At 34.6% G+C, this 22,613-nt stretch overlaps 2 protein-coding genes and 1 pseudogene across 2 annotated transcripts; 2 read left to right on the plus strand and 1 right to left on the minus strand.

The window, feature by feature from the left end:
* The first annotated feature begins 4,091 nt into the window (after positions 1 to 4,091).
* On the plus strand, positions 4,092 to 8,373 carry LOC129322949 (disease resistance protein RPM1-like). The gene is made up of 2 exons (XM_054969417.1): positions 4,092 to 4,945; positions 5,746 to 8,373. The coding sequence occupies exons 1-2, from the start codon at positions 4,498 to 4,500 to the stop codon at positions 8,151 to 8,153; spliced, it is 2,856 nt and encodes a 951-aa protein (XP_054825392.1). The 5' UTR covers positions 4,092 to 4,497; the 3' UTR covers positions 8,154 to 8,373.
* A 1,578-nt stretch (positions 8,374 to 9,951) lies between these two features.
* Positions 9,952 to 13,599, plus strand: LOC129322050 (disease resistance protein RPM1-like; annotated as a pseudogene).
* A 1,081-nt stretch (positions 13,600 to 14,680) lies between these two features.
* LOC129322052 (protein SENSITIVE TO UV 2) lies at positions 14,681 to 21,846 on the minus strand. The gene is made up of 12 exons (XM_054968082.1): positions 21,330 to 21,846; positions 20,759 to 20,797; positions 20,491 to 20,609; positions 19,927 to 20,006; positions 19,465 to 19,823; positions 18,378 to 18,446; positions 18,106 to 18,188; positions 17,196 to 17,537; positions 17,005 to 17,111; positions 16,355 to 16,509; positions 15,577 to 15,773; positions 14,681 to 15,252 (listed from the first exon to the last, which is right to left on the minus strand). Exons 1-12 carry the CDS (start codon positions 21,741 to 21,743, stop codon positions 14,991 to 14,993), a joined length of 2,226 nt encoding a protein of 741 aa, XP_054824057.1. The 5' UTR covers positions 21,744 to 21,846; the 3' UTR covers positions 14,681 to 14,990.
* Between the last annotated feature and the right edge of the window lie 767 nt (positions 21,847 to 22,613).

The raw sequence follows: 22,613 nt of genomic DNA on the forward strand, positions 1-22,613 counted from the left end.
ATGAACTAGGCAACTTATGTAAATTAATTTGTATGACTTTATAAATTGGCTACGGTGTTGCAAATGCTTTGATAGTTAGTGGCTACTGGCTAATACAGTACAAATTTTATATGGGAGGAGATGAACTTGCATGTTTGTTATTGGGCCGAATACCCAATACACTACAAAGTTCAAAATTTGTCTCTTTTATTTATGTGCATTAATAAAATATCGGTCCACTCATTGAAAAAAAATCTTATACTTAAAAGATACAAATTAAATTTTTGAAAATTTGGAAGCATGGCCAGTTCACATTAATATACAAAGAATTTATCATTGATATACAAGAAGATATCATTAAAATTTTAAAAATTTACAAGGATTTATCATTAATATACAAAAGTTTATTATTGACAAATATAATAAATCAATTATAATGTAAAATATAAAAAATATTAGGTTATTTACTTAATTTAATCATATAATATGGGTTATATTTGCAAAAGCTCTTAGAACAAAAGTGCACTTTTAATCCTTTAACTTTATATAAAATTTTATTTTAGTCTTTTAATTTTATAAAATATCTTTTTCATTCTTTAATAATAACACCATTAACATCAAATGATAATTTTTTATATCAATCATTATTATTTTAAAAAATTAATCTTAACATGTCAATTCTTAAGAAAGCTTTATTAACATTAAAAAGTTTAACGTCATCACTTATTGTTAATAAAACTAATATGTTAGGATTAGAGAACTGAAAAAACTATATAAAATTAGAGAATCAAAATGAAAACTTATATATGAAATTAAAAGATCAAATACACTTTTAATGTGTTAATAATGACAAATTGGGCCAACACGTAGGACGAAAATCTATAGGTTGCTACACATGGAGCCATTATCTTAGGCCCAATAAAAAAGAGAGAGGAAATAAAGAAAGAAATAGAGAGATTAGCAAGTATCCTCTTTATTTACTCAGCCTCATTAAAATATTTCGGCTCGGTAATAAAATAATTCATCTCATTTGCAATTCATGAAGTTTCAAATTTTTTAAATAGTACTGCTTTGCTTCAATTCAACAGCCAAAATTCACTGTTAATTACTCCTAATTAAGATACAATATGTCCAGGAAAAAAAAAAAAAAACTGAGATACATTGAATTCTTCATAGCATAGCTCTCTTAAGTCTAAGTCTTAAAGAAAGAGCACGCGTGGTCCTTTGACTAAATGGTATGAAAGACTTCTCAGTATCTACATAATTAAAAAAAAAAAAAAAAAAAAACACGCACACGCACACACACAGAGACAGAGATCCATTCGTTGCACTTATCCACATTTCCAACAACCTTTCCTGCCAAAAAAAGCCAAAAAGAAAAAAAAAATAAAAAAGAAACAACAACTTTGTCGATTTCTCTGTATTCTTGGCCAAAGTCTTTCATCTTTATCCAAGGTATCGATTTTAAATCTTGCCGTGTTTAAGAAATAAAAATTTTCCAAATTTTTCTTATGAAAAAGGTGTGTTTAAAAATGACAGTTTGCAAGTGGAAGGACATTTCATATTCATTAGTGATTCACTCAGTGACTACACTGTTCGAGTAATAATCCAGACTTCCATATGATTTAACTTGGTTTCTTGTGACTTTAGAATTCTTGTGCTTCTAATGACTAGACTTGATAGTATAAATATCCATGATCATGTTCACATTTAATCCGATCCAAGTCATAACTTTGACCCCAATGTTAACCTGTTATATATACCCATCATTTAAAAAAAAAAATTGCACGGATGGGTTGCATCTTTTTATGCTTCATTGTATCCAGCCAATCCCATTTCCCTAAAAGTATATTCTATGTCTGATTTAGTTTTTAATTTCTTCATATATTAGCCAATTTTCTGCACAAATTATGTTAGAAATAAATAAGTAAATTATCCCTAAACTTTTAATTGGGTAGCACCACAAACCTTATACTATTTTATTGTACGAATTATTTTCTCAACTTTTAAAAATGATGCAATCTAAATCCTGTTATTAATAAAAGTTAATTTTAACTGTTAATTGATCAAAAAATGAAAGAAAAGAAAATTTTAGAAAGTAAACAATAAAGAACCCTAAAATTATAGAAAATAACTCAAAAAAAATTTTGGATCCTTTTCTATCATTTTCTAGTCAACTAATAATTAAAATTAATTTTTATTAATGATAGGATTCAGATTGCACCATTTTCAAAAGTTAAAAAAATAATTTACATAATGATGAATATTAATTTGAATACCGGCTAAACTTGAAATCAACTTTTGATTTTGTTTCTAATTTTTCTTATATTATTACTGCAAGTTGAATTAATATTTATAAGCTTGTCTTATGTATGTATGTATAACCATTTGATATCCACTTGGGAGGCCCAGGTATATATATAAAATATATATATATATTGTAGAAGGTTTGTTTTTTTGGGAACAAATATAAAAAGTTTTAATTTCTCATGCCACCATATTATTTTTTTCTAGCAGTTCCCTTTTATATTTTTCACACATAATTTAATATTAGGCTATTAGCATATTACTTGATATTTTATTTATTTACTATTAACGTATTAAATAAAATAATGAATATTGTTAGTTCATTGAAAAATTATACTCTCACCGATGAAAAATATAAAATATTTTTAATCGAATCTCAACCTTCAATAAATTAGTTATATATCTTCAAACTAATATCATATTTTCATATTTAGTATTATTTAATAGGGTGTTTTACTTACAAATAAATATAAAATAATTTATTTATCAAGAGCATTTAAAAAAACAAATTAACTACAATTTAAAATATTAAAAATGTCTTATATTTTTTTAATAAGAAAAGCATTTTTTAATTTCCTCCCACCCTCTGGTTCCGCTCTTGTATCCACTTGTTGCTATCAATTATTAGGATAGCTCTTTGAAAGAATTTTTCTGCATTTATATATATTCAAATTCAAAAATCATATTGAAGCGATCATAAACTCTTTTATCAAGCATAACACCTTATAAACTTTAGCTCTAGTAGTATTATAGATTATAAACTCATTTATTATACAAATTATTCTCTCAACTTTTGAAAATGGTGAAATTCAATCTCTGTTGTTAACAAAAGTTAAATCTGATTATTAATTGATTGAAAATAATAGAACAGGACCTAAAAAATTGTAGAAAATGACAAAATTTATTTATTTTATTTTCTGTAACTTTTGAATTATTTATTATAATTTTTGAACCTTTTTTCTCATTCTCTAATCAACTAACAACTAAATTTAAATTTTGTTACTAGCAAGGACTAGATTGCACTTTTGTTAAAATTTGAGAAGATAATTTGCATAATAAATAAGTTCAAAGTCTATAGTGCTACTTGATTTAAAATTATAATCTATTCATTTACCCTAATATCTATTATATTTTTTTATTTAGAAATAGACTTATTATTTTTTATGTTTCTATTTTTAATACTCCGCCCACTAAAAGAGTCTGTATAATGATGCGTTGAACTATTGTTGTGCTCTTTCCTAACCAATTGACAGATTCCTCTTCTGAGCAACAAAACAGGAAAAAAAAAAAAAAAGTTTGAAGCAGGCAATTTAGTGTTAAATTTTTACTCGTACTTTGTCCCCAAAAAAAAAAACTTTTCCTTGTACTTTATGGCATTTCTTCTGCATCAGACAATTTTTTCATGCAGAGTCAAGAAATAGATAGAATTTGACAAGCTTATTGAACAGGAGATGCTAGATATATGCCTGTGGAAATGCTATCTTGGACACTCTTCACACGTTTCTGGTTCATCAAGATAAAAGTCAGCTGGGCATTATGCTGTTATGGACTTTTTGGTCCTCAAGCATAATTCTCCCATTTAGTATCAGGCCGTTATATGGACTTTTTGGCATTTCTGTTGCGTCAGACTCACAGAATTTTTTTCCTCAAATGCTGAGTCAGGAAAAAGAAAGAATTCAATTTACCTGATTTTTGAACTTGAGATACTATATGCCTGTTTGGAATATCATTTTTGAAGTTCTTGACACGTTTCTTATCAAGAAGCTTACAGTCAGTCAGCAACCTTTTGAAATTCAGTTATTACAATCTTCACAAATTTTTTAAAGCCAACTTTTTGCTGAGTACATACACTTTTTGCTGTAAATTATGTTGCTTTTCCATGATTGACAGATCCTTATCTAGCTATGATGCAGTTGTATGGAGTTTCGTACTCAAGGGACGATGAAAAAGTCGTTTATCTTTATCTTCTACGTAATTTCTAAAATTTATAAATCAAATTATTTTCTGGGTGACCAATCACGGTATCCAGACATCAGGTTTCTACAAAAGAATCTGTTCCATTGTCACTCTTTGGAAAATATAGACAGCCAGAAGGTTATCAAGACTATATAAAGCCTGCGAGCCTGAGTTTTACTAAACAATATTTCTCTGCTAGTCTGCTTTGGACTTGCAGGAGAAAATGTCACTAACCTAGAAAAGTGAGAGAGAAGAATGGTAGAAAAAGCCGTGAATTATCTTCTCCAAAAACTTGCGCCCTTCTTTGAAAGCGAGGTGAACTTGTTGACATGGGTTGGGAAACAAGATACGGAGCATCAGAAAGATAGATTGGAGCTTATCAGAACCTTCTTAAGAGATCCAGATGAATTGGAAGACAGTGATGATGAACTCAAGATTTGGGCTAAGCAAGTGAGAGATGTTGTTCATAAGACTGAAGATCTTTTGGATGAATTGGAGCTTCTTCAGACACATAACCACTCAGATGGATTCTCCGTCTCTTTTAGTAAGATTTCTTGCTGTATCAGAAACATGAAAGCTCGATATCGGATTTCTTCTGAATTAAAAGACATGGACTGCCGAATGAGAAATATCTTGTCAGATCGCCAGAGATTCCTCAGCAGATTTGAAGCTGCCTCTCGTACTTCAAATTCCATTTCTACAGGTACTACTGATTGCCATCACGAGTAACACTGTATGGGATCAACACTGGATTCTGCTCGTTTTGATGCTATGTTCAGCTAGATTAGTAGTGATAGATTTTCAGTAAATTGCATGCTGATTCCTGCTGATTGTTACTCAGGTAAAGCTAGTTTTTCACAGAATGAAAAGCCAAATTTGACGCCCTTTTCCTTTTGAAGATTCCCTTATTATTAGGGATATAGAGGTAATGTTAGAGATAAAACCCACCTTCAGGATTTTTGTCCCACTCAAACAACTTAAGCTCTCTTAGGGGTAATTGATTGACTTGCAAAAGTTTGATCAAATAATTGTAGGTTCTGAAAGATTTTACACCAAAAGGTAAGTGTATTTGTTTTTGTTAACACCCAGTTTGTAAGTCTAAGACTAAAATACCTTAACAAGTCAAGTAGGCAACAAAACATGCTCATGACTCAACTGCTTCCATAATTAGTTATACTATATTGGCCGGGACTTGATGCTGCTCATGCTCATGCTGTTTTCCATATGTTCCATCTAAATCAGAGTTGACAGATTTGGAGAAAATTGCATGCTGGTTCGTGTTTAATGTTTATGCTTATTTAATTAAGGCTAGATTTAAACCTTTTAGGCTTTTGAAGGTTTTCTTAGTTTACTATCAGCGGAGAAGGGAATAAAGATGGTGTTATAAACAAAATAACGAAAAAAAAAAAACACCTTTGCTTTTTTCTTTTTCCCAACAACTATAGCCTTTGAGGATAGTTGATTGAGTATGCTTACAATATACCAAACTCTCTTATTAAGCAGTAAACACATGGCATGATCAACGAGGGGATGCTCTTCTCCTGGACAGTAATGATCTAGTGGGCATAGACAGACAAAAAGGACAGTTCATCGAGTGGTTGTTTAAAGGTTGTTCCAGCCGCGGAGTAATCTCTGTGACGGGAATGGGAGGACTGGGGAAGACAACGCTGGTGAAGAAAGTATATGATGACCCAGAAATCAAAAGACATTTCAAAACCTGTGTCTGGATTACTGTTTCCCAGTCTTCTAGTACTGAGGAACTTCTTAAAGACACAGTCAAAAAGCTTTTTCATGATATAAGTCGGCCAGTTCCGGAAGGCTTGGAAAGCATGAGGAATGATCAGTTGAAGGTGATTATCAACAAGCTGCTGAAAAGGAGGAGATACCTGGTGGTGTTTGATGATATGTGGCACATGTATGAGTGGGAAGCTGTCAAATATGCATTTCCTAACAACACTTGTGGCAGCAGAGTTATGATCACCACAAGAAAAACTGATTTAGCCTCTCTCTCCAGCATCGAATCCAAAGGCAAGGTGTACAACATGCAACGCTTATCAGAAGATGAGGCTTGGGATCTATTTTGCAGGAAAACCTTTCCTGATCATTCATGCCCCTCATATTTGATGAGCATATGCAAATCTATATTGAGAAAATGTGAGGGTCTTCCCCTTGCAATAGTGGCGGTCAGTGGCGTTTTGGCTACAAAAGACAGGCGCGCCATAGATGAGTGGGACATGATTTGCCGCAGCCTTGGAGCTGAAATTCAAGGCAATGACAAGCTCGATAATTTGAAGAAAGTGCTTGGCCTCAGTTTCAGTGATTTGCCTTCCCAGTTGAAGCAATGTATCTTGTACTTGAGCATCTTTCCTGAGGCCTATCTGATTAAGAGGATGAGATTGATTCGGTTGTGGATAGCAGAAGGATTCATTGAAGCCAAAGAAGGGAGAACACTTGAAGAAGTTGCAGAGGACTATCTCAAGGAGCTATTGAACAGAAACCTGATACAAGTAGCGAAGACGACATCAGATGGAAGAGTCAAAACTATCCGTATACATGCCCTCCTGCGAGAAATCCTCATTTTGAAATCTAAACATCAAAACTTTGCAGCCATTGTCAAAGAGAAAAGTGCAGCATGGCCAGAAAAGACTCGACGCCTTTCACTGCATAGTACATTGCCAAATGGACTGATTCAAAGGTCTGTTTCTCAACTTCGTTCCCTTTTCATGTTTGGAGTTGCAGAGAAAATCTCCCTGCACAAATTGTTTCCAGGTGGTTTTAGACTGCTTAACGTTTTAGATTTCGAAAAGGCACCTTTGAAGAAGTTTCCTGTACAAATGACTGATCTATATCATTTGAAGTATCTGAGTTTAAGGAAAACAAAGGTGAAAATCATTCCAAGTTCTATAGGGAAGTTGCAGAACTTAGAAACACTGGATGTCAAATACAGTTCTGTCACAGAATTGCCTGCAGATATTACAAAGCTTCGCAAACTTCGCCATCTCCTGGTATACCATCATCATGCCAAAGTCAGAAGTTTTGTGAAGTTCCATTCCAAGTGTGGTTTCAAGGCCATCCATGACATAGGAAATCTCCAGTCACTACAAAAGCTTTGTTTCATAGAGGTAGATCAATGCTGCAGGACCATAATAAAGCAGTTAGGAGGGCTAACTCAACTAAGGAGGCTAGGCATCATGAAGCTAAGAGAGGAAGATGGTAGGGTTTTCTGTTCATCCATTGAGAGGCTAACTAATCTACGTGCACTCTCAATCACTTCAGAGGGTGAGGATAAGATCGTTGATCTAAGGTTCCTATCCTCACCTCATCCATTTCTTCAACGCTTGTATTTGTCAGGACACATGCATGAGCTTCCGAAGTGGATACCTTCACTCCACAGCCTGATCAAGCTAATTCTGAAATGGAGCAATTTAAAACACGATCCACTGGTGTATCTGCAGGATTTGCCCAACCTTGCACATCTTGAACTACTTCAGGTTTATGACGGAGACACACTGTGTTTCAAATCGGGAAAATTCAAGAAGCTTAAGGTTTTAGGTCTTGACAAGTTTGATGAACTTAGGCAGGTGAATGTGGAGCAGAGTGCAATGCCTTGCCTGGAAAAGCTGATCATCCAGCGGTGTGAACTGCTGAAGAATGTTCCATCAGGCATGCAACATTTGACTAAGCTGAAAGTCCTCGAGTTTTTCGATATGCCTGATGAACTGATCACGACATTATATCCAGATGATAGGGGAGAAGATTACTGGAAAGTGGCACACATACCGGAAGTCTATTTTACCTACTGGAGAGATGGTGGTTGGGATGTTTATGCATTAGAGAGCTTCAGGGAGAGTTCTCCTCGATCAGGTCTTGTCATGAGAAGCCATGAACATCGCAATCTATGGAAAGGGTAATTTCAGATTGTATTATATACAATTGTTAAGTCTCACATCTGTAAATTCTATTGTACAGAAGTCAGATGATCAAAGCAAGGTGTATGTCTTATTTCACCTTCACCTAAGGTTTAGGAAAAGGCTCATTGTAAATAGTGTGAAAAAAAGTTGGAAGTCTTCTCATAATTCTGTAGGTTTGAAGGACTTGTAAATTGAATCTTTGAATAAATCCTTGTCTTTATTTTCCTGACTCTAATCTGCTATTAGAACATGATATTACTATGCCTAATATTTTTATATGACAAATAAAAGGAGTATATTATATTTCTTATTATTTCAAACCTTTTATCATTTATGATACTATGCCTAATATTTTTTTAATTTCTACTTATGCTAAGCAATCTCTATAACAGTAATATTTTAAACACAATTCACACTTTTCTCCAAAAAAAAAAAAACACACACACAAACACATGCAATCCACGCTTGTAATCAACGTTTGTTTTGTTCTCTAAGTTTTCTTTTGCCTAAATACCGAAATGGCAAGTTATTTATATATAAAAACCTGAATTTTTTTTAAAAAAATTACTCTGTAGAACAATGGTCCTTCTCTGAAAAGAAAGAAATGTGTAATAACTGAAATGCATCTAATATAAATAATTTACCTTGTTCAGTAGTCACACATGGGAAATTTAGTATAAAGATAAGGGAAAATCAATAGTCATGTATGGGGGAAAATTTTTTGGCCAAAATACATGGAGATTTAGCACTTTGGAAATTTCTTGTATGTGACTATGAAATTTCCTTTGTTTTTGCAATTAATTTCCTATATATGATTATTAAACAAGATAAATTATATGTCTCGAGGACATTTTTGTCATTATACATTTTTTCCTTTTTAGAACAGAATCTCTGTCCTACAGAATAATTTCATAAATTTAATTTTTTTTTGTCAATAACTTATTATTGTGATCGTTAAGCATGATTCTCCCATTTAGTATTATATACTGCCATATGAACTTTTTTGGCCTTTCTTTTGCATCATCAGACATGATTTTTTTATGCAGAGTCAGGAAATTGATATGATTCAATTTACCAGCTTTTTAAAATGGAGACGCGTTATGCTTGTTGTTTGGAATGCCACTTTTTTGACACTCTTCACACGTTTCTTGCTCAGCAAGCAAAAAGTCAGTCAGCAAAATTTAAAAATTTAGTTATTATAATCTCCACAAAAATTTTCGAAGTCAGCTTTTTAGCTGAGTTCACACACTATTGATGTAAATTATGTGGAAGCCTCCTCTGCCTCAGGCGGAGAAAAATCTATCAGATTTAATATTGTTTATATTAAATTTATATTTTTAAAAATAAAAAATATATAAAAATTTTAAAAATTATACTTATCAATCTGACAGTTAAAATTTAGTATGAATGATTTAAATTTAATATTAATTTTTTTTAATAAACTTATTACTTTGTTCAGAATATATTTAAAAAATTAATTTAAATTTTTAATATCAAATTTGAATCATTCATAAAAAATTTAAACTCTTAAATTGATAAGTATATTTATTAAAAAATTTATACATTTTTTAATTTAAAAATATAAATTTAAAATAAAAAATAAAAATATTTAATCTGAACAATTTTTTTCTGCCTCAGTGGCGGAGGAGGCTTTCCTCCAAATTATGTTTGTTTGTCGTGTTCGCCAGTTCCTTGTCCACCGACCACCGGTGATGACATTATAGTCTTCTACCAAGGGATCTTGGCAACTCGTTTATCTTTATCTTCATGTTACTTTTAAAATGATATAAATCACAAATTATTTTCTGGGTAACCAATCAGAGCAAGCCAGTCAGCAGATTCCAGTAAAAGATGCCGTCACAATGTCGCTCTTTGTAAAATTAAACCAGAAGGTTTTCGAGGCTATATGAACCCAACGAGGCTGGGTTTTACCAAGCAATATGTCTCTGCTAGTCTGCTTTGGACTTGCAGGAGAAAATGTCACTAATCTAGAAAAGTAAGAGAGGATGGCAGAGAGAGCAATAAATTATCTTCTTGAAAAGCTTGTGCCCTTCTTTGAAAGCGAATTGAAGTGGTTCAAAGGGGTTGGAGAAGATGTGGAGCACCAGAAAGATAGATTGGAGCTCATCAGAGCCTTGTTAAGGGATCCAGATGAATTAGAAGACGGCGATGAGGAATTCAAGATTTGGGTTAGGCAAGTGAGAGAAGTTGTTCATGAGACTGAAGACCTTTTGGATGAATTGGAGCTTCTTCAGACACATAACCACATAGATGGATTCTCTGTTTCTCTTAGGAAGATTTCTTGCTGTATCAGAAACATGAAAGCTCGATATCGAATTGTTTCTGAGTTGAAAGACATGGATTGCCGTATGAGAAATTTTTTGTCAGATCACCACAGGTTTCTCAGTAGATATGAAGCTGCTCATGCTTCAAATTCCATTTCTACAGGTACTACTGGCTGCCATGAGTAGTGACACTGTATACGGCCAGAGCTAGATGTTGCTCATACTCATATTATTTACCATATGTTCCATCTAAAATGGTGGCGACAAATTTTGAGAAAATTTCATGCTAGTTCATCTTTTTGCATATTCAATCAAAGCTAGATTTAAACCCCTTTGACTTTTTGAAGATTTCCTTAGTTTATTATCAGGGGGAAAAGAGAATAAAGATGGTGTTAGAGATAAAACATTAAAACCCACCTTTAGTTTGTTCTTGCTTCAACCAACTTAAGCCTTTGGGGATAGCTGATTGATTTGTACAAGTTTCATCAAATAGTTGTAGGTTCTGAAAGCTACTATGCTAACAAGGGAGGCAAGTTTGCTGATATTAGCCCATCACTTGTAAAAATAGTATACTAACTCTCCAATTAAGCAGGTAACACATGGCATGATCAACGAGGGGATGCTCTTCTCCTGGACAATAATGACCTAGTGGGCATAGACATACGAAAGAGTAAGTTCATCAAGTGGTTGATTGAAGGTTGTTCCAGCCGCAGAGTAATTTCTGTGACAGGAATGGGAGGACTGGGGAAGACGACGCTGGTGAAGAAAGTATATGATGACCCAGAAGTCAAAAGACATTTCAAAACCTGTGTCTGGATTACCATTTCTCAATCTTGTAGTACTGAGGAACTTCTTAAAGACACAGTCGAACAACTTTTTTATGAAATAAGACGGCCAGTTCCAGAAGGCTTGGAAAGCATGAGCAGTACTCGATTGAAGGCGATTATCAAGAAATTGCTACAGAGAAGGAGATACCTGGTGGTATTTGATGATATGTGGCACATGTATGAATGGGAAGCTGTCAAATATGCATTGCCTAACAACACTTGTGGCAGCAGAGTTATGATCACCACAAGAAAAACTGACTTAGCCTCTGTCTCCAGCATCGAATGCAAAGGCAAGGTGTACAACATGCAACGCTTATCAGAAGATGAGGCTTGGGATCTATTTTGCAGGAAAACCTTTCCTGATCATTCATGTCCCTCATATTTGATGAGCATATGCAAATCTATATTGAGAAAATGTGAGGGTCTTCCCCTTGCAATAGTGGCGGTCAGTGGCGTTTTGGCTACAAAAGACGGGCGCGCCATAGATGAGTGGGACATGATTTGCCGCAGCCTTGGAGCTGAAATTCAAGGCAATGACAAGCTCGATAATTTAAAGAAAGTGCTTGGCCTCAGTTTCAGTGATTTGCCTTCCCAGTTGAAGCAATGTATCTTGTACTTGAGCATCTTTCCTGAGGCCTATCTGATTAGGAGGATGAGATTGATTCGGTTGTGGATAGCAGAAGGATTCATTGAAGCCAAAGAAGGGAGAACACTTGAAGAAGTTGCAGAGGACTATCTCAAGGAGCTATTGAACAGAAACCTGATACAAGTAGCGAAGACGACATCAGATGGAAGAGTCAAAACTATCCGTATACATGCCCTCCTGCGAGAAATCCTCATTTTGAAATCTAAACATCAAAACTTTGCAGCCATTGTCAAAGAGAAAAGTGCAGCATGGCCAGAAAAGACTCGACGCCTTTCAGTGCATAGTACATTGCCAAATGGGCAGATTCAAAGGTCTGTTTCTCAACTTCGTTCCCTTTTCATGTTTGGAGTTGCAGAGAAATTCTCCCTGCACAAATTGTTTCCAGGTGGTTTTAGACTGCTTAACGTTTTAGATTTCGAAAAGGCACCTTTGAAGAAGTTTCCAGTACAAATCACTAATCTCTATCATTTGAAGTATCTGAGTTTAAGGAAAACAAAGGTGAAAATCATTCCAAGTTCTATAGGGAAGTTGCAGAACTTAGAAACACTGGATGTCAAATACAGTTCTGTCACAGAATTGCCTGCAGATATTACAAAGCTTCGCAAACTTCGCCATCTCCTGGTATATCATCATCATCCCAAAGTCAGAAGTTATGCGAAGTTCCATTCCAAGTGTGGTTTCAAGGCCATCCATGAAATAGGAAATCTCCAGTCACTACAAAAGCTTTGTTTCATAGAGGTAGATCAATGCTGCAGGACCATAATAAAGCAGTTAGGAGGGCTAACTCAACTAAGGAGGCTAGGCATCATGAAGCTAAGAGAGGAAGATGGTAGGGCTTTCTGTTCATCAATTGAGAGGTTAACTAATCTACGTGCACTCTCAATCACTTCAGAGGGTGAGGATAAGATCGTTGATCTAAGGTTCCTATCCTCACCTCATCCATTTCTTCAACGCTTGTATTTGTCAGGACGCCTGCATGAGCTTCCGAAGTGGGTACCTTCACTTCACAGCCTGATCAAGCTAATTCTGAAATGGAGCAATTTAAAACATGATCCACTGGTGCATCTGCAAGATTTGCCTAACCTTGCACATCTTGAAATCCTTCAGGTTTATGACGGAGACACACTGTGTTTCAAATCGGGAAATTCAGGAAGCTTAAGGTTTTAGGTCTTGACAAGTTTGATGAACTCAGACAGGTGAATGTGGAGGAGGGTGCAATGCCTTGCCTGGAAAAGCTGATCATCCAGCGGTGTGAACTGCTGAAGAATGTTCCATCAGGCATACAACATTGACTAAGCTGAAAGTCCTCGAGTTTTTCGATATGCCTGATGAACTGATCATGACATTATATCCGGATGATAGGGGAGAAGATTACTGGAAAGTGGCACACATACCGGAAGTCTATTTTACCTACTGGAGAGATGGTGGTTGGGATGTTTATGCATTAGAGAGCTTCAGGGAGAGTTCTCCTCGATCAGGTATTGTCATGAGAAGCCATGAACATCGCAATCTATGGAAAGTGTGATTTCAGATTGTATTATTTACAATTGTGAAGTCTCACATCTGTAAATTCTATTGTACGGAAGTCAGATGATCAAACAAAGGTGTGTTTTTAGTTCACCTTCGTTTAAGATTTAAGAAAAGACTCATTGAAAATTGTTCGAATAAAAGTTGAAGTCTTGTCATAATTCTGTATACAGTTTAATCTTTGAATAACTCTCATACTTTATTGTTATGACGCTGGATAGACTGCACTATAAGAGAAGCACATAAGCTGGCGAGCAATAAATCCATTAATTTTTCTGCACTTCAGTTTGCTTCGATTTCTTTGCTTCTCATCAAACTGGCCATGAGATTTGATCCTCACACAACAGAGTAGAATCTGCCGTATTAATTTGCAAGAATAGATTTAATTACTGCTCGATTGTGATAAATGATCATGCAAGACCCTCATTAACACTATTAATAGGTGTCAGGATCTATACCTTATGAGGAAGTCAAGACTGGAGTCTTTGGGGTTTATGTGCCTTCAGATAACAAAAATATTAAGCATGTCCCTACCTTACAGACATTTAAAAATTTGAAGGATTGCACTTTTCTTTAATTTGACAAGATGGTTTCATTTTTTGTTCTCCTCGCCGACTTTGTAAGGTCAAGTGCGTGACATTATAATTTATATGTCCTATTTGTTTCTCCTTTTTTTTCCCTTCTCAATATTCTGCACAAGATAGCGAACTTAATTCAAGATGTCATGGGGGAGTGCTCTCTGCTTTAGAGCTGGTGAAAAAACCATGTGCAACAAAATTAATACAGAAAAAAAACTCAGAAATTGTGGTTTGTCCTGTTAAGGAGTTAGATTCTTTAAAGCTTGATTTTTATTCTTAGGAACAGTATGATATTCCTTGATCAATTTGAGTGATGTACTCAAGCTTCTATTCAAAGTATGAGAATTTCTTCCCCTTTTTTTTTTTTTAACGTCAAGCTCAATGAGTTTCTGCTCTACGACCGTTTTTGTTTAATTTCATTTTCGTGCTTCAGCCCTAATTAGGATCCTATATTCTTGGGCAAATTTGAGCATGTCAATTACGCAGCCATCACTCATCACTCTTAGAGTCTTAATATTTTTCTTTTCACTTAAATGGCTTGGACTTTGGAATTTAGAAATATGTAGTGTCTCGAGTGAAATACGGATAAAATATCAACAGACCAACTCTTAACTCCCTAACATATTCTAAACCGCCATAATCGCTCTCAGAAACCAGACAGAAATAGTCCTGCAAATATATAATTAATCATATTCAAACGAAATTTCTAAACCAGAAACCGAGTCCTAAATGTTGCTAAAAGTCCAATGATAAGCTCAGACAAAAATTCTTCCACTCCAGATATCAATGTGAACGACCAAATTATGAGCTGTGACTACTCAATTTTCTACAGGGCACATCTGCAGATTGCAACTACATGTAAAATCTGCCGATCAACAAAAAATTATAGTGCCCCTCCTGCCAACCCACTCCACCATTTTTATTGCAGGTCCATATATTTAATATACAAAAATTTCAAGGTAGAGAACACTTGATTACAAATCATCTCCTAAATATATAAATACCCTTTTCTTAAAGACACGGCCTAGATCAACGATTTCCGTTTCTCTAGTATGATTTACTATGTTGTCATGTCCATTCTGTGTCTTACATTTCCGGGACAATCTGTTTGCAACATCAATTGTCAAACTGGCCATATCCCTGGTGCTTGTTAAAACTCGCAAGACAGTAGCAGAGTATGAAGGACTGGACACTAGTCTGTTAAGCAATATTAGTATCTCCCGCATCAGAAATGTCCTGAGAACAAATTGCTCGCCTATGAGTCAAAGGAAACCAAACATAGAAATTCCTGGTAGTAAATGTGAAAATTTGGATCTAATGAAAATGAAAGCAGGTATTTTATCAATATCTTAACCTCAATTTCTCTGGAGGAGTAACAAGAAATGATAGCAATTTATTCATTTTAAACTAATATATGGACTTCATAGAATTAGAGAAATTAATCTGAGGGGAAGGTAGTTAACATTGGAGACCTTTCCAAGGAAGTAAAAGGAACATTGATAATGCGAGATAGGGGGAGGAAGTTTGTATCAAGTTGCCCATCAACTATGATATCATTACCTCTCCCTGAAAACCTCTGGCAGCTCCTCACAATCTCTAGCTTCATGGTCAACCTCTGATACCAGTACTTGCAAAATCAGAAACAGATAGTTTGCTCCCCTGGAGAGCCTATGACCAACAAGAATGTCAAAGCCAGCTTTTCCAGAAGACGCAAGGAATGCCAGCACAAGAATAGCATTTCGGCGTAGTTTCAACTCCTAAAATTACAAGAGCATAGATTTTAAGCAGACAATATTTGGTATTATAAGTCTTCTTAATGTATTTTTCCTAAATGGAGTAAGTGGCTGCTTTTATCAAGTGATAAACACATTACAACAATTAATTATCATTATAACTCTTTATACCAATATATCAGACAGTCTTTTATCAAGTCTTCTTAATGCATTTTTCCCAAATGGGTGAGTCAATAGATCTTTATATCAATTATGCACCCACCCGTCCCAATTCTCCTTTCCCACGCTCTCTTCTATACTAGGCAGTAATGATTAATGAGCTATGCTGATCATGTGCCAGAAATAATAATAATAAAACAGTAAGGTGAATGATGGCTGCAGAACTGAAGCATTTTTGGATTTTCTCACTAGAAGCACCTTCAGCAACCCAGAAGCAAATATGTTGTTTTCTCTTTTCCCCTATTATTGATGCCCACAGGCCAAGACACAGACCCAAGATGAGTATTTTTTGGAAAAATAACAGGACGATTTTTATAATTTGATTATTGATTTGACATATCAAAATAATTCATGGACAAAATGGGGTTCTTAGTGAACAAGCCTACCTGTAATCCACTTCCATGGGATGCAACACAGTCTGCCAAACCTTGAAGAATGATATTGAATTTCAAGGAACCTGAGGTAGATGCGTTGTCATCCATAGCACTAGCACACTCTCCCTCTTTGCAACCACAAGAGAAAGTAACCAATAGTTTTGGACCTTCAAAACACATAAAATGAATTATTTAAAAATCATAAGATCAGGCGTATGGGCATTAAGCAGGTAAAAATAGACAATGACTTGAGCCAAATCCACAATATGAATTGAAGTTAAATGCGGTGAACCCTGAAATAGCTAAGATTTTATCTTAAAACTTAGGGTTCATGGAATGGGTCAGGTAATAGCTATTCAATTTTTGACATAATTTGGTTAAATGAATTGAAGAGGTATGGACTACAGAGATTTGAAAGTTTATACAAGATCCAAGCATGCATTATAAGCTATAACTTGAAATAATCTCCAAGGTAGTGAGGTGGGCAAATAATGACTGTTTGGTCTCTATCGATTCAACAAAATCAGAACAGCAAATGACAGCTTTTCAATAAATCGTTTTCATTATAATACAAAAGAATTGCACAAGCTATTAAAAAAAAAACTAATAACACCCAAAAAAAGAAAGACACTAACAGCAAAATAACAAAGGTGCAAGCTTACAATTTAGAATTAGGTACAAAAGCCTCAGTGCATGTTGTTTTACGCGTAACCCATTATCCCTTTTAAGCAACTGTGAAATGGTATCAAATGCCATTTTCTGTTCAAACCTGTATTACCACAAATTCACTTTGCATTGACACTTCATATAATTTCATCAAAACTTTCAGATGAGTACAACTTAGAAAGCTTACTGCTCCCTATCGATGTAAGCATTACTTCTTAGAAGGATCACAATCATGATGGACACAGCTTCCACTCTCACACTTTCCTCTGTCATCTTCATAGCAATATGATGCATTGCTTCAAAAAGATAAACCCAATTTACTTGAGGCTGCAAGGAATTCTGATGGTTCCAACGCCTTCTTTTGCTTAGCATTTCGACATCAAACAATCCTGGCTGGACCTGATCGCACACTGCATGAGACGTCTCATCCTTGTGCATATAAGAGAGCTTTCCCTCTTCTGCACCTTCAAGTCCACAAGAATCAACAATATTGTTGCCCAAGCAAACTCCCTCAACGAGCACATTGTCCCTGAGTAAAGTGCACTGGAAAGATCGAATCAAAAGTTCATAAGAACAGGAATTAAGCAAAAAAGAAGGGAACAAATAAGTGACTTCACAAAACATAAAGCCCATGACACCAGCACGAAACCTACCCTAGACTCCCTTTCCCTCGTTCTTTTTTTTTTTGTGGGGGGGGGGGAGAGGTGGGACAAAATAAGACACAAGCTTAGAGTAAACATTTTATGCATTGATTTCATAAATGTCAACTAAGGAAAATAAATAAATATCTAGCTAGTTTATGGACTATGTTTTGCATGGAGTTTGAGATGAGTTGCACTGTTCATGGCTAATAAATGGTGTGGGTTCCTATAAATTTCATATTAAACATAGATATTTAGATTCCCCGAGTACTTATAAAAACTTTTAAATCCCAGTCTTGAAGTTTCTGTAAACATCAAGTAAAATAACTTATAACTATCATGATTTGGAGAACAAAAAAAAGTTGTTGATTGAAAATGTAACCCAATGATGATAAGAAAAAAACAGACACAATTTTAATAAAAGCAACAGAACAAGTAAACCATAATAAGGCATACCTTCTTCCAGAATTCTTTTCCACTTCCAATAGGAGTTTCAAATAAGTATGCAGTATGCGTAGAGAGCTATGGACTACAACAACCTGCAGTGAAAGTAATACATCTTTCAAAGGCTATAAGGAAAAGAACACCTATTAAAACTGCTAAAACAGTTAACCTAAGAAACCAACATGGTAATGTAATCAAGCATAACTAAAGGACTTTTCCATTTTGAGCTTGTAAGCAAGATGAAATTTTAACATTTGTTCACAATACAATCTAGAAGTACTTACATTTTTAACACTACACAGATCAAGTAATGGTTCAAATAGAGTTTCCAATACAGCTGTCCCTTCAGCTATCTGCAATACAAATCAACAATGGGATGACATGCAACCCAACAACCACATTTGATGCCATGTCAGTAACAAAGATTAACATGTTTAATTTGAGTGAACCCATGACATGCATAAACAACTCAGTGGTGGAACTCTTAAACATCCAAGCATCCCAAAACCAAATCAGTGATCTGGAAAAAAAATGTTAATCTAAGCATTGGAAAATCTAAAACAACTTAAAAGTTCAAGCCATTGATACCCTAAGTTTCAAGCAAAAAGGTGCAGCCAAACTTAAGGAACAAAAATCATTGATCTGGAATAAAAATGTTAATCTAAGCATTGGAAAACCCAAAACAACTTAAAAGTTCAAGCCATTGATACCCTAAGTTTCATGCAAAGAGGTGCAGCCAAACTTAAGGAACAGCACCTACCATTAAGGGAAGCTTCATAAACTATAAGACCAGCAGTTATGATAGTGATTTAGTTAAAACATGAATTTAAATATTCACATAAAGGGCATTAAGAAAGTTAAAGCATGAAACCAATACATAAGTTTAGCATCAACTTCTGAACAGCCCAAACAGTAAAAAAATCCCATGCACCAGCAAAAATCCTCATCAAACTTCTCATATTGACATTTCTCAATAGCATGTGATGTTCATATTTATAGGGGCTCAAATGAAATTTAACTTCAATTATTAATGTTTAACACAATACTTTCCGTGTATGAGTTAAATTCAGCAATATTGAACTCTTTTAATTAATTACCAATGTATCAACATCCTCTCCTTCATTCTAAAGTATCATCATGCCAAGAACCAAAATTCAGAAGAGATTAAACCATTAAAGAAGTACTGGTGCAGAGCAACTTCTTAACTCATATATTTGTTGAATATAAAAACACAAAATCAATATCAGCAACCACATCATTTTTCAAACAAACGACCACTGCAGTAAGAAAAGTCTTCAATTAAACAGAAATATGCAAGAGAAAGTATAAAATGCTTTAGAAAAATGCACAAATGCAAAGTTGATCAATTACCTTTGTCAACATTAGGTAGAGTTGCGACACTTTGGTTGCTTCTGGAGTATGAAAACAGTCCTTGATATATTGCAACACTACTCCAGAAGAACTTGTATCTGTAAGAAATTTGGTTGTTATTTTAGAGGGTAGATTTATGGGCATCAACCCAAAAAGAATATGAAAATCTCTTTGACAGCCCACAAGCAACTTGGATATCACATTGCTTCCTAGCTTTAGTTCACCAGATGAGCCCCAAATTGCCAGCAACTTCTCGGAGAGTTCAAGACAAGCAGGCGCATCATTATTCAGTAAATTTTGAGCTTCTTGCTGAGTGTCAATGTCTGTTTGAACTCCTGTAGCTTTATAAGTTAACTCAGCTATCACAAAACAAAATCATGACAAGGCATGTCAGAAACTAACCAAATAGGGGGTGGGGGGAAGTCATTTGAAAGGGAAGGAGGGAATCTTCTCATGCCTCACCAGCCTGCACATTTGAAGATTCTCTGCTTCGAACTTTTCGAGAGATGACACGATGGTCTGGAGGAAGATTTCTCCATTCCCTGAAATGATGCTCGTTAGTATTTGTATAGGTGCTACAAGAAAACATATTAAGACAAAAATATTAATAATTATAGATCATATTTGACATATTACTAATCACCTCAAGGAATAAATTCAGTCTAAAATAATTTATGAGTGAACTCATACTATCACTTTAAAGTGATCTCTTATTTTGATCAAGAGTATCCATTAAAATACAACTGGTGATGTACTATAATAAGCTCCATTCACTTTCACGTCAGATCAGTAATATATGGCATAAACCTACACATGAATATTCCCCAATAGTTACACAGAACAACAGCAAATTATGCCATGCTTTGTTATTTTTTAAGCTTCAACTAAAAAATTGCCAATTAACAAGTCCTAGCCCCTTCACGTCCTGACTATTCCCTTCCAACAGTTGCCTATTTAGTAACCAGAACTGTAGGATAGGAACTTTTGAAAATAAAGAAGAGAAAGGAAATTGAATGTTTGACTGACATGTTTGTACTCTGTGAATGGTTAGCACGTCCATTTTCTTCTTCATTCTTTAAAGCTACAAATTTGAGCTGCTCATCTTTCTTGTCTCTTTCTTTCCTTAAATCAAGACACTCCTTTTCCTGAAGGCATACAATTAGTTTACAGCAACCCAACATCTTACTGAGTTAGAGATCCTTAAACCAGCCGCAAAAGTATAGTGGAAAAAAGAAGAAAAGAATGTCGCATCAGAAAATACAAAAAGTGAATTTGTATAGTTACACCAACATACCAGGAGAGCAAGTTGCTTCGATGCTTGTCCAAGCTCCCTCTAATTTTCACATCAACCAATTAGCACAAGTTATTCAGTGTAAGAAAAACTTGAGTGAATTTTAACTATTCAAAGTGATTGGCCTATTTTAAAGGTGTTTACAGTGTGGGATGTTTCCTTTCCCTTCCTTTGTCATGGGCAAATTGCCAAAAATAAACTAAGACACAAAAAAGGATTAGAAATAGCAGCTTTTCTAAGACAAATATTCACGCAATGTTCATTCAAATGCTGTTTTCTAGCGGCAGACAGCAACCTACAAAAGAAAGTAATATACAGTAAACTATTAAACAAATTTAACTGGCTTTCTCAAGTTTCAAAGGCCAACAGTCTATGCAAACGCTAAAGAAACAATGAAGGACAGCGTGCTAAGAACCGACAACGTGAGACCCTCCAATAAGTAGAATTGAACAACACATACAATCAACAACCCATTAGTATCCATGCACAAGTTCCGTGCTTGTGCACGCGATATAACAAGTCGTTCAAATTCAAGACATTAATTGATTATTTGCCCAAAGAAAGCAAGCCTCACCTTCAACCGCTCGATTTCATGATCTTTATCTTTATCGGGTCGTCGACAAACCGGAACAACCGCAAGAGAAGGGCATTTGGCAGGGACAGTGGGAGAGTGTTGAAAGGAATCAAAATCCTTGCTCCTCTGAGAGAGCTCTCGTGGGGGAGAGTAACTAACAGCATCATAGGAGGAAGATAAAGAAGCGGCGACAGAATGCGGCGGTTGTTGGTGGTGGTGGTATCGAGATTGAGGCGGTTGTGGAGGGAAGTGTGAAGTGGATGAAGTGGTTGGAGGAGGGGGAGGAAGATTATGGGAGTGAGAGGGATTGGAACTTGGTTTGGCAATGGCAGAGAGAGCAAGCTCTTCCACTTGGATTAACTGGTCCAAGAACGTGTCCTCCCAATCTTCGAATACGTCTTCACTCTCGTTCATCGTCTTCAGCTCTTCCTTCACTCGATTTTTTGAAATTGACGGCCTCGGAAGCGCCAGGGCATGTGTTCTGCTTCGGCACTTTGCACACTCTCCGTCTCTCTATCGAAATCCTTTCTGCGCCTCCAATTTCATAATTACACTGGGTCTGGCTTTAAAATTACACAATTTTTTTTAATTTTTGATACACACACACACATTTTTAGAAATTAATTAAAATGAAATTTAACCAAATTTTCCCGCTAATGTAAATATGGTTCCAGTAGAATTGGAGATTGGCATGTTGTGCATTTGACTATTTGCACATAACTTGCCCTAAACATTACAGTTTCGTCTATTTAATTTTTTTTTTTTTACATGACTGTTAGTCGATTGTTTAGTTATACATACACTTCTCTTAAAATATAAATATTATTTAAAAATCATTTAAATTACTCAAAAAATTAATACATATTTTTTACTTTTTTATTTATATTTAAAAATGTTTAATTATATAAACTTATTTATGTAGTAACTTTTTTAAAAAAATTAAATATGTAAATTTTGTAAAATAATATTCGTAGCCTGGTTAAAAAATTAATTGAGTATCATAAATTACTTTTTTAAATATCATTAATTTTAACACAAATTTTTTAAGCTATTTATTTAAATATTGATATACTTAATTTTTTAAAATTTGAAGTAAGAGTTGACAATTACTCTCTGATGAGATATTTTTAATTAAATTTTACTTATAATAAATTATTTAATTATCTTCAAACTAATAATACTTTTTTATATTTATTTTTATTTAATAGGATGTTTTGTTTAAAAGTAAATATAAATGTTTTATTTATTAAAAATATTTTAAAAGTATATTAATTATACTTTAAA

This window comes from Prosopis cineraria, unplaced genomic scaffold, assembly GCF_029017545.1.
Source record: "Prosopis cineraria cultivar Desert tree isolate PC_DT_omini unplaced genomic scaffold, ASM2901754v1 PC10, whole genome shotgun sequence".
Taxonomy (NCBI): Eukaryota; Viridiplantae; Streptophyta; class Magnoliopsida; order Fabales; family Fabaceae; genus Prosopis; species Prosopis cineraria.